Source organism: Pleurodeles waltl, chromosome 6 (assembly GCF_031143425.1).
Source record: "Pleurodeles waltl isolate 20211129_DDA chromosome 6, aPleWal1.hap1.20221129, whole genome shotgun sequence".
NCBI classification, from domain to species: Eukaryota; Metazoa; Chordata; class Amphibia; order Caudata; family Salamandridae; genus Pleurodeles; species Pleurodeles waltl.
In genome coordinates this window covers 661171931-661188107 of record NC_090445.1, presented here as the reverse complement: position 1 = coordinate 661188107, position 16177 = coordinate 661171931, and the positions used below count along the sequence as shown (strand labels likewise).

Below are 16177 nucleotides of genomic sequence, written 5' to 3'. Positions count from 1 at the left end.
AACAACAAGATGGTGGAAATATTGTCCAAGGACCATCATTTTTGCAATAGAACTGTAGTTTATTCCTCTGCCGCCCGTCTTTCAATTGAATAGGTCATAGTTTCCACCAATAAGAGTGCATGATACACTCAAACCACTCCTTCCGTGCTCTTGAACAGTCATCCCATGAAAATGCACATCTGCTGACTCCACATAGGAAGTGGTATGCTCGAGCCAGTCTCTGTGCTCACAATCATGCTCCAGGTGACACGCTTGTAAATGCTCCTCTTGCCCATTTAACAGTGTGCTTGAGCCGGTAACTCTTTGCTCTCAAGTGATTCCTAAACAGCCTAAGGTAGCATTTGATCTACTGTTATCACCAAAAGGTTCAATGAAAGTATACACATGCAACCATAGTCATATGTTGAAATCGAAGATGAGGCCATATAAAGGAATGGTATGGTTCCTGTGCCTCTGTGATGACAGACACACCTCTACAAATCATTGCCAATTTTTGCAAGGTAATAAAATCCAGGATAAAGCTGACAGCTCTTTATTAGTGCAGCACAGCATCTGCTTTTAGCCAAGTAGTCAAAAGAGAAATTAATCTAAACATCATTCATTCTATTAGGGAACCGTGGAGACATTTTCTTGGTTAAACATAAACAACACACAAACTACAATAGCTAATTGAATGCAAGCTCATTACAACATCTGCCATTCGCTATACCTTCCAGAGATTCTGTTGAGGTATGTTTCTCGGTTCTTAGTCACTCCCTTTTCACTGAAAGACTAGAAGATGACTGCAACATCAACAGTGTAAAGAGAAAGTCTGTCTTCTTTAAGTCTGTGGAAATGTCATATGTAAATAGATTGAAGATAAATGGGCCAAGAAATTATCCTCTCTGAGGCACTACAGGAAGAATAGGACATACTGTTTAACACTCCTCTCATGAAAGGTGCGTTCTGCCAGGTAGCTAGTCAGCAGGTTTACCTGGTAGCTTGGAAACTTGAGCTTAATGAGGTTGTACATCGGTCCTACGTGCCATATTCTGTCAAATGGTTTGGCTACATCCAAAAACACTACTGCAGTTGATCTCTTGATGTTAAATCCATGGCTTATAATGTCCAGCCCTCTGAGACGATGATGATTTCTTGAATGCTCTTCTGGGAACCCAAAATGTTCTTTTAGAGAAGGTTTTTTGTAGATGCAAAGTTGCAGAGACCGGCAAGAATAAACCTTTTGAAGAGCTTTGATAGGCCATATATCAGACTTATTGCACAGTAGTTTGCAGGATCTTTTAATGATTTCCCAGGCTTGGGAAATATGATGACGCTTGCTTCTTTTCAAGCTTTAGGGAAGCACAGATGCTGGATACATGTGTTAAAGATCTGAGCAAGATGATCCACTGTGTATCAGACAGCATCCAGATTGCCTAGTTAATTATTCCATCTCTTTCTGGTGGCTCGTGGTTTTTCAGATTCTTTATAGAATGAAGCACTTAATCTTCTCAATGTTCACAGCTATTTGGTTTGAATCAGTTTTGTTTCTGCTGGTAGCTCTGGTGTAAGCCCATGGCGCCATTCCATCTGCAAAGCTAAACACTCCAGAGCACTGATTGACATTTTGTAGCATCTCATGTAAATGACTGATTCCTTCTTGTGTAGTGATTAGTCAGCCAGGCACCACCCTTTTCTACACAATGTTTACTGTTCCAATAAGCTTTGCATGGATATCTTTACACCTTTAAATAACCTGCTTGCTCTTCAGGCCACTATAAATGATGTGGTGTTAGGGCCAGGACTGCCAACTTAGAACTAAGAAAAAAGCTAGGTTCAAGTCCAAGCACTGGTTCAACATTTTGTGGTCCTGGGCACATCACTTAATCTATTTATCTCTTATAAATGAGTGTGATCTTGTGTAATGCAACTGGTGCTCACATAAAGTGCTCAAGTGCCATTGTGCAGAATTTGGGCATTATATATATAAAAAGCAGAAGCACATGTACAAGACAGTGGAGCATGGAGGTTGCACAGAAGCATGCTGTGCTTGAGAGCTTTGAATGTTCTGGATCCAGTCTGGCATCTGGGATAACTCTACAAGTGAGGAATTTACAGGGAGATGGAGTATCCACCAGAAATATCATTACCAATGGTAAGTAACTTTTTCTTCTGATGGATACTTCTACCTGCGGATTTCTTACCTGTAGAATAGATTAAAAAGCCATAACTTACTTTAGGATGAGAGTTGATGCTTATATGGTTATACAAGGCAATCCTGTAAGACGGGTTTAGTAAAGTGACAATCCTTGTGCACTTCCTAATCTAGGCATTAGTATTTGGAGAAGGTGTGTAGATGTCCGCATAGCTGTCTTGCATATTTCTGCAATTGGCACTCTTCTTGCAAGAGTTTAAGTGGTGGATTTAGCCCTGGTGGAATGGTCGCTGATCCCTTCTGGAGGTTTCTTTATGGCTAAGGCATAGCAGGTCCTAATGTAGAGGACGATCCACTGGGAAAGGGTCATTTTCTGCACTGCTTTGCCTTTCTTGCCACAAAGTATTCCGTAAAGAGCTAACCATTCAGTCATGTGTCTTTAGTGTGGACTGGGTAGAAGCTTACCACCCTCCTAGGATCCAACTTCCTCCTCTGTAGTGGACTTGAAAAGGGCATATAAGGGGTGGGTGATGGACTGATTCAAATGGAAATGAGTCACCACTTTTAGCAGGAAAGTAGGCCTGGTTCACAACATCAACCTATCTAGGTATAAGAAGGTGGATGGTCGACGGAAACTAAGGTCTTCTAGTGCCCTCACATGTCTGGCCAATATAATATCCTCTAAACACACTGTTTTCAGAGTCAACATCCTTAAGGGAAAACTATGCAGGGGCTCACATGGAGTCCCCATGAGAAATTACTAAATTAAGGTTCCATTAAGGCACAACAAAGCGGGTTGGAGGATGAAGATTTATCATACCATTTAAAAAACATATCACAGTTGGAGACATGAACAACTAAGAGTTATCTGGAAGTCAGAGGAACGCTGACACCACAGCCGAATACCTCTTGACAGTGTCTGCTGCACAAACCAGCTAAGCAAGGTAAAGTGCAGACTGCAAGACCTGGGACAGCTTGGCCTGTAAGGGTCCACGTTGTTGTCCACGCACCAAGCAACAGTTATTACATCTTCCCGAATAAGCAGACTTGGTCAAGGGGTGACACGCTGACAATATGACATCCATCACCTCCGGTGACAGCTGAGAGGGGTTGAGATGTCCATACTCAATCTCCCGGCATGGAGGTGGAGGCCTGCAGTCTGAATGGCAGCTTGAATGGAAGACAAATGGGAGAAGTGCAGATGGTCTGCGTAAACACACTCCTTGGCCAATCTGGCCAATGAGAAGGACTTGGACCCGGTCTCTGAAGAAGGAATCAGGGGCATGGGGGGATATGTAATACAGCTGAAAGTTATACTTCAACTGCAACACCTTCTCCAAGACTCCTCTCAACGGATACTGGACAGCACAGTACTTTGGGCATTGAGTGTTTCCCAAGAAACTAAACAAGTCCACCTGAGGAGTGCCCTACTGGTCAAGATGTTCTGGGCAATGCAACCGAAGACTGTATAGGGGACCTGGAGTGAGGATCAGAATGACTATGAATGCACCTGCCGTCTTTGACGATAGCCAAAAAAACTTTGGCCTGACACTCTTTGATGACCTTAGGGTGCCTTAGAGACCTTAGGATTCACAGAGGCGCAAGTCACAAGAGACAATATGAGTGGGGATCAATAATAGATATCTGTCCCTCACAGTCCCTGCAGAGCTTACAACCCAAGTGCTTGGGTGCCAACATTGTACTGCAATTTGGTTTTCTCTAAGAAGAAAACTTTCAGCTTTGAAGAATGGGCTCCTGATCTGGGTGAAGGCGCGGAAAAAAGGGAACTGATGTTTCAGGCTGGGGTGGGCACTACAAGGCTTTGGTGAGGTCGTCTGCTCTCATTTCTGGTGTCAACACAAAGCCATCATCACCTGTTGGTGACATGGTAGCTTTGAAGTTTCCAGAAACCATCTGGTACCCAGGACAATTCTACAGGGGAAGAATCTGCAGGTAGAAGTATCCATTAGAAATTATATATGTGTGTCTGTATCGATGTGTATGTATGTATACTAACAAAGGTTTACAAAAACACAAATTCCCACTCAAAACCACAGTTGAAAACATTATGGTCTAAAAACAACATAAAAACTACTGAGATTGGCCCCTTGTGTCTTACTCTGCAAATCATAACGTCTTCACTCCTGTCAAAGATGACATCCTAAATGTCATCATCTGTGGCAATCACTGTTGACATCACTTATCAAAGTGTGACAAGGTTTGACCACACCCAGCACCTGTACACTCAGTCACTGCCCTTCAGTGGTGAGCGACAGGAGCTGTGTCATGGCCTAGCCTACCCACAGAGCAGCCAACCACAGCTGCATGTGGGCTGAGCAGTGAAATTGACCATAGTGCTTTGCAAATGGCTAGGCTTTGTAGCCAGCCCAGTGTGTGCAAATCTGTAAGAGTGGGACAAAATTTGCGAGAATTCAAAACATTTTGGTTAGCAACTTTGGGCGTTTGACAGATCTGCATCAACTTTCCAGAAAATAAGTTCTTTCAGCTTAGTATTATATCAGGTATTGTGCAGGTCTCCCAAGGGGCTAAACTAAAGGGTCGTGGGTCAGAAAAGTAATAGTTTCCAATTTAAGTCAGACATAATTTTGCTACAGACAAAACTACTGAATAGAATTACACCAACTCTGGCATGGATTTAAGACGTTACAGGGCATAGGCCCTTTCTGTGTTTTTATGTAAATCATTTCTGTAGTTTTAGAAATATTCGTTGTACAGAACATTCCTGGGTGTGGTTTGACAGGGTACTTTTATCTATATCTTGATAGCTAATTTCCAAATTATTTACGAACCCCGATGCAGGGAGATACATCTAAAAAACAAAACAAAACAAATCTGATTGGACAAGGGAGCTTTTCTTCTGCTGCGACTGCACATATGCTAGAAAAAGATCGTCGGACAGCCATGGATCCTGTGTCGAAGTTACAAAATTTGAATAGAATCAAAGGGTTCGCAGAGGACATTATTTGGCTCCAGAAATTACATGGAGATGCCAGAGAGTCAGATGCTGCCTTTAAAAATGGCATTTCTTTAATGCCATGATATCAGCAGATCTGATTGAATCACTAGAAAAAATGTTGAAAGGAAGAGACTCCAGAAAGGGTGCATCGGAGCAAAGACAAGTCAAGAAAATGAAGAGCCTACATTTATAAAAAATAGAATGGGTTCCATAGGTGGCAGTGTGGAATCCAGAGAACCATGACAGTCTCCACCATTCCATATTTGCAGATCCAATAAAAGAGCCACTAATTAAAAATATTGTAGGTCCAGAGTGAAACTGAACAGCGCCAAAGGACCACTCAGTGCACCCAGTGCCAAAATCATACAGCCAAATGATAAAATCTATTTATATGAATCCCCAAAATTTCACTGAAAAAACATTGTTAAGTAGAATGTATGGTAAAGTAATTAGAAGACAAATAGCATTGGTTAAAAAAGTAGAAATTTCTCTTAACAAAAAATCTGCATTGTAGAGATAGTATGGTTATGACTCAAATCTTAAAACACGAAAATGCACCAGGAAGGGAACCATTTACTTCTCTTCTCCCACCCAACTTACTGCACATGACCTCACATATGACAGATAATGCTGGGCATGGCTGAACGCCATGCCAACTCATTCCAGGAGTGTGGAGTACATGGCCAGGCCAGAGGGCATGCACTACATGCAAAATGGGGTAGAACACTCATTATGAAATGCCTAGCATTTGGGTTAGGGGCTGCAGGAACAGTTACAAGGGCTTTGTGTAGCAAATCTACACACATACGGGCCAACAGGGAGCAAAGCACACTTCTTCATAGAGGAAAATGTCATCAAAGGATGGAGGGCGAAGGGAAGTCAGCCAGTCCATTCTTTCTCTGGCGGAGAGGTGTGCCATTGCAACAGTGGACTAGTCTAACATTGTCTATCACCGATCTCAAAACCATTCCAATGAATACAGCCAGGGCCTGATTTAACAAAAGAGGTGCTGCAACCAGTTCAGCTCCACTTTTCTTGCGTCCTTAAGCGCCCTCTTAACGCCACCATGTGTGCACCGTATCTACGATAAGGCGCATCATGGCGGTAGTTAGGGAACTAGCGTCAGAAATGTTTATGCTAGTTCTGATCTTTGCAGGATTAGCATAAAAAATGGTGACGCTAATCCTGCAAAGCCCATTGAGGCCCATTGTAAACAATGGTGTTCATCCTTTTAACGCCTGCTCTGAGCAGGCTTTAAAAGTGCTGAAACAAATGACGCAAAGAAATCGCTTTGATTTCTTTGCGCCATTTTTTCGCCCAACCCCAATGGGGTAACACCACTGTTGCATACATTATGCCTGGGGCAGGCATAATGTAGCGCAAAGGGTTACAAAGTAGAGCAATGCATGCATTGCACTACTTTGTAAATTTGGCGTGGCGATTTTGGCCTCGCTGGGCCACATTAGAGTAAGAAAAAATTATGCTAATGTTGCACAAGGAGGCGGTAGGGGCTCTTAAATCTGCCCCATAATGTTTAGTGGGGGGGGGGGAGTTTTTCTGTCCATTATTTTCATTTGCCCTCACATCTTTTGTCTTCATTTTATTTCCAGGGCTTCTAAAGCAGATTGATGCCGGTGGAGCCCAGTTTCTCTCTGGTGCTAACATGAATGATGACGTTTTTTGCTTGCCTGATCAGGCAACAGTGTCAGCTAAGGATGGGTCGGCCCTTCCCTGGAACAATATTCCAGGGAAGCTGAAGTACTACAGCTGTAACACTAATAACTGCTGGGGAGTGAACTCGGCTGATGACATCTTTTACCGATTTTCCGTAACGCCAAGTTCCTGCAGCGGCTCCAGGTGGCAGCAAGTGGAAGGCAAGCTCGCCATGATTGAAGTGGGCAGCGACGGCTCTGTGTTTGGAGTCAACAGTGTGGGGGATGCATATCGCAGGTATAACAGGAAACATTTATTATGGTCTCTTATTGTGATGATTGTTCGCCTCGAAAAGCTCTCACTTCGAGTGTTTATTCTCTTGAACCTGTGTCTTTGAAACTAGAAGCTGAAATGTCAGTGCAGTACTGCGGGGCTCACTGCACCCGTACCCGAGCCTCACTTCAGTGTTGACTCTGCAGTGCAACGCTGGGTTCAGTCCTTGTGCAGACACTGCAAGAAGGTTTGCACATGCTGGTCATTTACTTCAGAATTAGAGCATGAATTGTCCGTGCTGATCTGGATACAACACTCTCTCGATTCTTTGGAGTAAATGGGCAGTACAGTAGTGCAGCGGTACAAACAACGTCACAGAAAGATGACATCACATCTCCTGAGACGTGCATTGCTACCACACCCCCCATGCCACTTACCAGGGTCCCTGCGGGTGCTCTGCAGGGATGCAGTGTAACCAGCATCCTGTCCCAGTCGCACACACCTTTCTACACATTGTTAAACCCTCACAAATGATTGTAACAAGAGAAGTGTGATCAATAAATAAATTAAGTTAGAGGCACAAATATAATGAGAGATATTCTACAGCCCATAGGATCCTTGGCCGTTCCTGTTCAGTTCCATCAAAATGTGCCTCTCAAAGTAAAAGCTGCTTGCTAAAAGGCAGTACCTGGCCTTCCACTCTTTATCTAACTGAGACAGCATTCCTCTCAGACTCACATATTAAGTATAATTTTGTAAAACACATTTCTGTGAGCGGTAACATAGAGGCATGCTCCACAGCCAAGGTTGCATACCACATACGGGAAATGGAAACAGAATTGGATCTGCTGTCCATTCTGATGGACCTACCCGCGTTTTTTATTTACTATTTTTATTATTATTATTATTATTATTATTATTATTATTATTTTTATTATTATTTTACATTGTTGGGTCCTTCTGCATCCACCTTTTTATTTTTAAATAAGGAGGTGCCTCTCCTTTTCTTCACTGCTATCTGTTTTCCCTTTTAGTGTATATTTGCATGGTGCACTGCTATCTATTTTTCCTTTAGGTGAATATTTGCATGGTGCACTGCTATCTATTTTTCCTTTGGTATATATTTGCATGGTGCACTGTTATCTGTTTTTCCTCTGGTATATATTTGCATGGTGCATTGCAATCTGTTTTTCCTTTGGTATATATTTGCATGGTGCACTACAATCTGTTTTCCCTTTTAGTGTATATTTGCATGGTGCACTGCTATCTGTTGTCCCTTTTGGTATATATTTGCATGGTGCACTGCTATCTATTTTTCCTTTTGGTGAATATTTGCATGGTGCACTGCAATCTGTTTTTCCTTTGGTATCTATTTGCAAAAGGGATGACTCCTTCTCCAGTCCTTTACCCCTCAACAGCCTCCTATTTAAGGGGTTCGAGGAAAAAGAAAGTGTTGTAACTGCAGAAATAAAGGGACCCTAGAACCCAGTTTACTTTTGTTCCTGCTGGTGCATTCATGGCCCCCTCTAGAGGCCAAGGGAAGCAACTGCAGTGCCAGGTCTACCATAAGGCAGAAACCAGATGCCACCACTAGACTTTCAGCATTTACCGCCACGATTCTTTCAACCTTCCATAATTCCTTCTGTGCAAATGTGTTTAATGGTCTTGTTGTATCTCTCTACTAGCTCTTCCGCTTCTGGTGGAAAGCTGAGGTCTTAATTTGGCTTTTCTGACAAAAGTGGCACAGACTGCAAATACCTGTTTTACGGTAAAGGCAGTGCACTGCTTGGCACATCAATCATACATGTTTTATGACAAAAGGAGGTCACTGCTTCTTGGAAAACGTACCCCCTTTATGAAAATGTTATCAGAACAATATATAATCCAGCTATGGTAAGTTTTTATTGTGGTTTTGTTTGAAAATTGGATTGCGTGGTCTGCTGTCATATGCAATATTTAATGCTGGGTAACCAGCCTTTTAACGCTTTAAAGCTGAAATCACCACCAGCAGGGAGGAATGACTTAATGTAATTGCGCACATAGAAGTATTTGTGTTGCTCTCAGTTCCTAAATTCTTCAGCCCATAATTGTTCCTCATTCTGCTGACAGCTTGCTGCCCATCCGTGTATTATCAGTCAAACATCTCAGCAGTTTCTCCAAGTATTGTAAAGTCAATGTTTTTGGTGGGTGAAAAGATTCCATTAAAATCAAAGGAAGAGAATATTTTTGGGCAATTTGAAGAAGAAGGGGAGACCATTTCTATGAGAAAGGAAACCCAAAGCAGGTGGCATCCTACACATGAGGGTGAAATGAAATGTCTGTTTAAGCACCTGATAATATCTTACTGTTGCCTATTCCTCAGTCCCCCGACAGTCTGTACCTTAGTATTTGCATGTTCTTTCTGTCGACTTTGTTCCTGTGAGTCCCATAAAATGCTCACAGTGCTTAAAGCCCTTTCTGCATTCTTTTCAAAACTTTGAAAGTCTGCTCTGCCCTGTCTATTCCTTGTCCCCCTGAAATTCTGTTGTCCCCTACGCATTCCTTAATGCATTGACAGTCAGCTCCCCTCTCTCTGCCCTTTTAAGTTCCATGAGCATGTGTGGTCACCTGTGATTTTCTTAGTCTTCGATAGTCAGATGTCCACGTGTTCCACACTAGCATACCACTCTGCTGCTGATTCTGTTGTTTGCAGCCACAAGTCTGTTATACAGCGTTCATCATTCCCATAAACGTTTTCTTTCCCATGTCTCTAACCCCCAAAGTCTGCTGGCTCTGTTAGTCCCTACATCTCATTAAAGTCTGCTGCCCCCTCTTTGTTCTTCAGTCCCATGGAAGCCTGCTGCCTCTGTCAGTCCCTTCGCCCCATTAGTCTGCTTCTCCATCTTTGTTCGTTAGTCCCATGGAAGTCTTCTGCCTTTGTTAGTTCTCCGTCCCATTAAAGTCTGCTGTCCATTCTTTGTTCTTCAGGCCCCAATGAAAGTCTGCTACCCCATGTATTCCCCAGTCTCATCAGACTCTGGTGTTTGGTCTGTTCTCATTAACATGAAACACAGTCCAGTCAGAACATGCAGCATCCTCAGCCTTTCACAACCCTTCTTTTCATCTCTTCCATCTTCTCAGGGAGACCATCCCCCTCTGTATTGGTCCACTGTGCTTCAAATCTGCAACCCTGACTAGCCCTTCCTCTAAAGCAGGGGTTTCCAACCTTTTTTGTAGTGATAGCTACGTCTGATCAGTGAAAATCATTAGGAACTACTGAAGACTGAACAACTCTCGCATTGTTACCATACATCCCCATGCCCAGCTTTATTGACTTTAGGCCTAATGTCCAAGGATCCAGATACTCTGGTTTGAACAAAATACTTTGACTTGGGCACTATGACAGGGCTGACATGTGGGTGACTGTGAGTGTTGTCTTTGGGGGATGTCTGAACATGTGTGCATATGAATAGGACATATTTGTATGGGTGACTGAGAGCCTGTGTCATGTACTTTCAGCACAGGACATACCTTTCCCTATATGTTGCACTGGTGCATGTATAACACAAACATGCAATAATTTTTTTTAAATGAGAGAAATTTAAAACGCAGATAAATGTTCTGCAAAAATATTCATAGCATGGAACATTTTCCTGCACTTTAAATTTCTCTCGTTTAAAAAAAATGATTGTAGTTATACTTATAGCACAGTGTCTTCTGGTCACTGGGACGAAGAGGCCTCTTGTTTGTAAAACTTTGAAATGGAAGAAAATAAAATGAAGTCTTAACTTAATCTTTAATGTAACTTTTTATTACATTTTCTCCATTTTAAAAGCATTCAGAAGCATAATTTTGTTCACAACTACAATATTGAGTTCACAAGGAATTTTATTTAAGCATTAAATACCTCAGTGCCTAAGTTGTTCACCTCTGTGCCTCAGTACCAACTTGGGTCATAAATCTATCAGGGCCTGCTATCTACAGCCTGATCATAATAATATAAAATAAACACAAACATCCCTTAACTTTAAAAGGGAAGTATGACCTTTTGCTTATTTAAAAATGAACTCAAGGCTGTGAGCTGCTCAAAGTATCTGGGAGCTACTGGTGGCTCGTGATTGACTTGTTCGAGATACTGGATCTAAATTCTAAGTAATAGTCATAATAGTAATCACTCATTAATAGATTAATAAAATGTGAACTCATTGAGCACTTTGTGGCCTTGTCAGGGATATGTAACACTATGCAGACGCTACAGTGCAATACACATAATGTTGTCATTTTCATGCTAGAACCAAAAGACTCAGCAGTCGCTGTGACAACCAACCCGGTCAGTGTCCCAAAAAGGCCCAGAGCGTGTGCCTGTCTGGGAGAGAAGTACAGTAACATAAATCTTACACCAAATGCAATGTTTATGAATTTAGGTAGAACGTCATGTGTGGTGTCTAGGGAATTGTAATTTCAAATGTCATGCGTGGTGTCTAGGGAATGGTAATTTAAATCCTTTTTAATGATAAAGTTGGATTTTAAGTCACAGTTCAGATAATGGCACATTAAGAAAGTTGGCACTTTCTTGTCCTGTACATTTTGGGCCTGATTTATACTTTTTTAGCGTCGCATTTGTGTCATATTTTTACTCAAAAGCAGTGCAAACTTACAAAATGTAATTATATTTTGTAAGTTTGCGCCACTTTCGCATTAAAAAATGACGCAAATGTGGGGCTAAAAAAGTATAAATTAGGTCCTTGGTGCCTCCAGCCTGTTTCCTAGGTCACATGACTAAGCATAGTTGGTAGTTGGTCTTTGTGTATTCCTCCCACCAGTCACACAATAGGACTGGGTGTAGGCAGAATGGGCCATCCAAGAGATGACTGGGGCAGGGGCGGACTAGTCCACAGCCCACTTGCACTTTAAGGACACTGCCCCAGCTCACACACAAGGAACTTCCAACTAGCCCATTGTTACTGCAGACAGACGGGGTCCAGGGCAGAGAGGCAGGAAAGTCCAGACAGCTCTGTAGGGGAAAAACCTCAGAAGTTTCTTACTCTTGAAAGCTGCCATCGGGTACAAAATAAAGACCATGTACACAAAAAGTATGGGGGTGGCCAAAGAAAAGACCCACACGACCTGTTCAACCTGTGAGAGGACCTCTCTTTTCCGTGATCCAGTAGAAATAACACATGATTGTGATAACTGTGTATTGGGGACCTTTCTCAGGGGTTCCACCTTACGGAATAGGTGGTCTCACACACATTATAGTGTCATGCTTAATCATTTGGTCACCTATCCCCACCCGGGTAGGACAACCCTGAGGAAGTGCTGAAATAATGTTTTTCTGGATAATATAGGGATCCAGTTGTACGAATAAAATTACCTAGCGGATCACAAATGTGGATCACACCTTTTACTTATGGTGTTTGCTGGTAGAAAAAAAACAAAATAGGGACAATATTGAGTATAATGACTCTTAATGTCGTTCTAATCCTAATGGCCAACATGTTTCTGCCCACGCATCTAGCCTTTACTGCTCTGGGGCATTCTTCAGGGCCTGGGATCCCTCCTAAGTGTAGTGTGAAGAGAAAGCCTCTCCTAAATTAATGGTGAAAGGCTCATATATAACACACTCAGGGCCTACCTGAGTATCTACTCAGATCTGGTAGTCCTAAGTAAAAAAACAGGAGGAAGAAAGATTAAAACATGGCATGCACAAAGGCTATATATACGTGAACACATCTATCACATAACCACCGAAAACCACTGCGCACAAAGTGTAAAAACACATGTCAATAGTGGTATCACAACCATGCAATTGTTCATTGTTGTGGACGCAGTGCCTAAGAATATAATTTATTATATCCACTGCATCTGTTAAGAAAAAAGGACTTTTATTCTCTCTTACCCTAAACTTTAAGGGCAGCTGGCCCCTGGTCTGGTGGAGGGGATGAAGACCCCTATAGTCACACACTGTGAAAGAAATCAAAGGGAATCTGTGGGAAAGAAAAACAAATGCCGTAGAGTGGTATTACATGTGTCGCAGTTTCCCGACCTCGTCCTATCGAAGCAGTGGGAAATGTGCTCCGGCAGGAGGAAATCTGGAACAATGCAAAATACCTGGTCTCTCCTTAAATTATTAGTAGGGGTATCCTTTAATACATTTGAATAAATCAACACGCACACTGCGTGTCTGTCTAGGTTACTGGGTAGACCCCAATCAAACTTTGTTGTGTTAATTACTGGAAACGCAGTAGATCTAGAGTGTGATTAATTAAATAAACTGAGCCTCTGCAGCTGGGAAAGGAATCATGAAGCCCTCGCTCTTCCAGGAACCTCACTTCCACGTTCCTGTTTTTCACAAGTCTCTTATTGTGTAAAACAACACAGACTTACTTCATCAAAGGGAGCGATCTCTAATTGCACCTATTGATCTGTGTTTTGTCACCAAGATTATGAGGCTATATCTAGTTACTTTTTATAATTCCATTAATCTCAGAACAATTCAATACTAAAACTAATATTGGTACTCCAATGGAAAATGGAACATAGGACTGCTGCTGGCCCCAAGGTTCAAGCAGATTATTGAGCCACATTCAATCTTACTTCTGTTCCATGGCCTCCTTTCTATTATCCGTGAACCATTTCTCTTCATTGGCTCTTTGTTCTTCCAATTTTCTCTTTGAGTTGTGTTGTAACGGGCAACTCCAAAGATGGCTGTTCAAAACGACATTTACATTGCACCTTTCAATGGCATCTACAAGGAATCATCCAACTTAGACATTAGGAGGGAAATGGGAGGGACTGACATGGTGGGGTCCTTGGCACACATGGAAAGAGAGGGTGAATTATTTTGGGCATAAAGAAAGAGAGTAGGCACAAACCACACAGGTGTAATTCTGGAAATTCAAGAATATGTTTTATGAATTCATAGAAAATAGTTTGTGATTCAGGCATAGGGCGAACTGTCAGCACCTTGGCTCGCATGGCAGTGTGGGGCGAGTAAGTTTTAATGTGCGATACCCGGCCTGACCATGCATAGCTGACAGCAGCTTCCGTACGCTGCATTTTAAGGGCACTGAAGCCCAAGTGCCTTCACATGTTTAAGCCCTTACTGTGCACCATACAAATGTTATTTGATTGGTCACTTCTATTTACTGTAGTAAAGTGGTCAGTAACAATCTTCAAAGATAAGTACAATAATACTTTCCCTTGCAGCTTTCAATGTTTTGAAATCAGAATTTGTGTCAGCTGAAAATCTGAACTAAAATTTCTTCCAACTTTATTGTAGAAATGGGATAACCGCAAGCAACCCGATTGGAACATCTTGGAGCCAGCTGAAGTACAAATCCCATAAGTTTAGTCACCTGTCATACGACCTGGGCCTGCTTTGGATCCTCACCAAGGACCAGATGATCCTCAGATGCAAACTGTAAAGCAGAGGAGCGCTCACCAGCTCAACCACAGCAGATCTGTTTCAGGCACAGACTGGTTTACTGTCCTTCTCCGGATCATTTCAATAATTAAGCATCCTCTACTATTGTGCAGTCACTCTCTTTATGTGCTTTACCCACTGTGTCACTCTTTGCTGTTCCTAGGCCTCTCCCTATTCCTTTGCCTCTATTCTACTATCGAATGCTGTTTTTCACACAGAAGCTCACTTTTTACCCCTCACCTCTATACAACTATTTTTCTTTACCACATACTTTGATTCACCAAAACGCCAGAGATGGAGAATGTGACATCACAAACTACTTGACCACTGACCCTATCACAGGATTGTACCCTTCTCCCTTACTTACTCCCACAATAACTTCCTATTTACTGCTGAGAGACTAGTGGAAAGGCAAGCAGTGGAAATACAGTAAGTAAATATGGCTCATCAGAGTCCCTTTTACCTTCTTTTCCTGTCACTGCCTTAACAATCAGTTTAGACCAGAGGTTGCAAACGCTGTGCCAGGAGTACCAAAAGGAAAGCTAGTGGTAACGCAAGTTACCTGGTGTCCCCTAGTAGGTGTCAATGCCCATTCCCAACTTCTCCTGTTCCTGTCTCTGTCTTTGACTTTCTCACTCTTCTCCACTGTTTCTTCTGTCACACATTCTTTACCTTTCACATCTTGTCCTCTGCCATCCTAAAGTCTGACGACCCTATTTAATGTTTCATAGGTGTAAAAATATCCATCGACAGAGGCTCCTCTGACTCCACCAAGGTTTTAGTCAACTTAAATGGTTAATCTAGGGTCAGTAGTACACCACCAAGTTTGGTGGAGAAAGACTGCCAGGGGAAGTTAGCCAGGTGTCCATGAACGCGTACTGTCCCCACCTAAGCTTGTTAGGAAGAAGAGATAAGTGAGTAATGAACCCATACTTTGAGGGTCAATTCCAGTGCCAGCATTTGGTGGTGGTGGACATTCTGCCTTCAGCAACCGTCAATGGTCAATTATCTGCCAGATGTTCTCTCTATGAAGTGGATTCTCCCATGGCAAATGCAGGCACTTTGGTGAAGAAATGTTTGTAGCAAAGGCTGAAAACTAAAAATGTGGTGACGTTCCACTATTGGTTTGGCAGAGGAGGGCAAATCAATTGTAGCAGCCAACAGAAAATCAATAGACTTTGAATTAGCCCTTCTTTGCCTTTCACCCAGCTCACTTTCTATTCCACTCTTATTCAGTCTCTCCCACTCTAACAAAAGTTCTCCTTCTCTTTTTCATTACACCCATCAACCTCTATGTTCGCCATGCGATGTACCTGAACAGTTTTAGTTAATTTAGTCAATTAAAATCTTCATGTAAGCATTTGTGGAATGTTTTTGTCTTTTTTTAAATAAATTTTATTGAGTTTTCTCCAGAACATACATCAAAGACAAATACAATTCCCATCCCAATGAGTATGCAATCCGCAACCTTGCATCTGTCAATGCTCTCCATGTGTCTTTCCCACCCCTCTGCAGTTGTTACATACATACTACTAATTAACAGTTGGCCAAAAAGGATTGAATTTCCTTATCCAAATTCCACAGTGAGCACCTGCAGGGTTCATTCAGAATTCTTCTAAATTGGACACAGTCTCCTCATCTCCTCAAAGATTTGTGTGGGCAACCCTTTCCCATATATATTGGGCCTTCCATACTCATGCAGGGATCCATTTACTTTTCCAATTTTGAGTAATAT

At 42.2% G+C, this 16177-nt stretch overlaps 1 protein-coding gene across 1 annotated transcript in view; it reads left to right on the top strand.

Annotated features, from left to right (window-relative positions):
- Positions 1-15803, top strand: part of LOC138300115 (fish-egg lectin-like) — a 63175-nt gene extending 47372 nt beyond the window's left edge. The window contains exons 3-4 of the mRNA XM_069239033.1: positions 6722-7061; positions 14299-15803. Coding sequence (XP_069095134.1) covers positions 6722-7061; positions 14299-14443 — 485 coding nt within the window. The 3' untranslated portion in view covers positions 14444-15803. The remainder of the gene's footprint in view (positions 1-6721; positions 7062-14298) is intronic.
- The last annotated feature ends 374 nt before the right edge of the window (positions 15804-16177 follow it).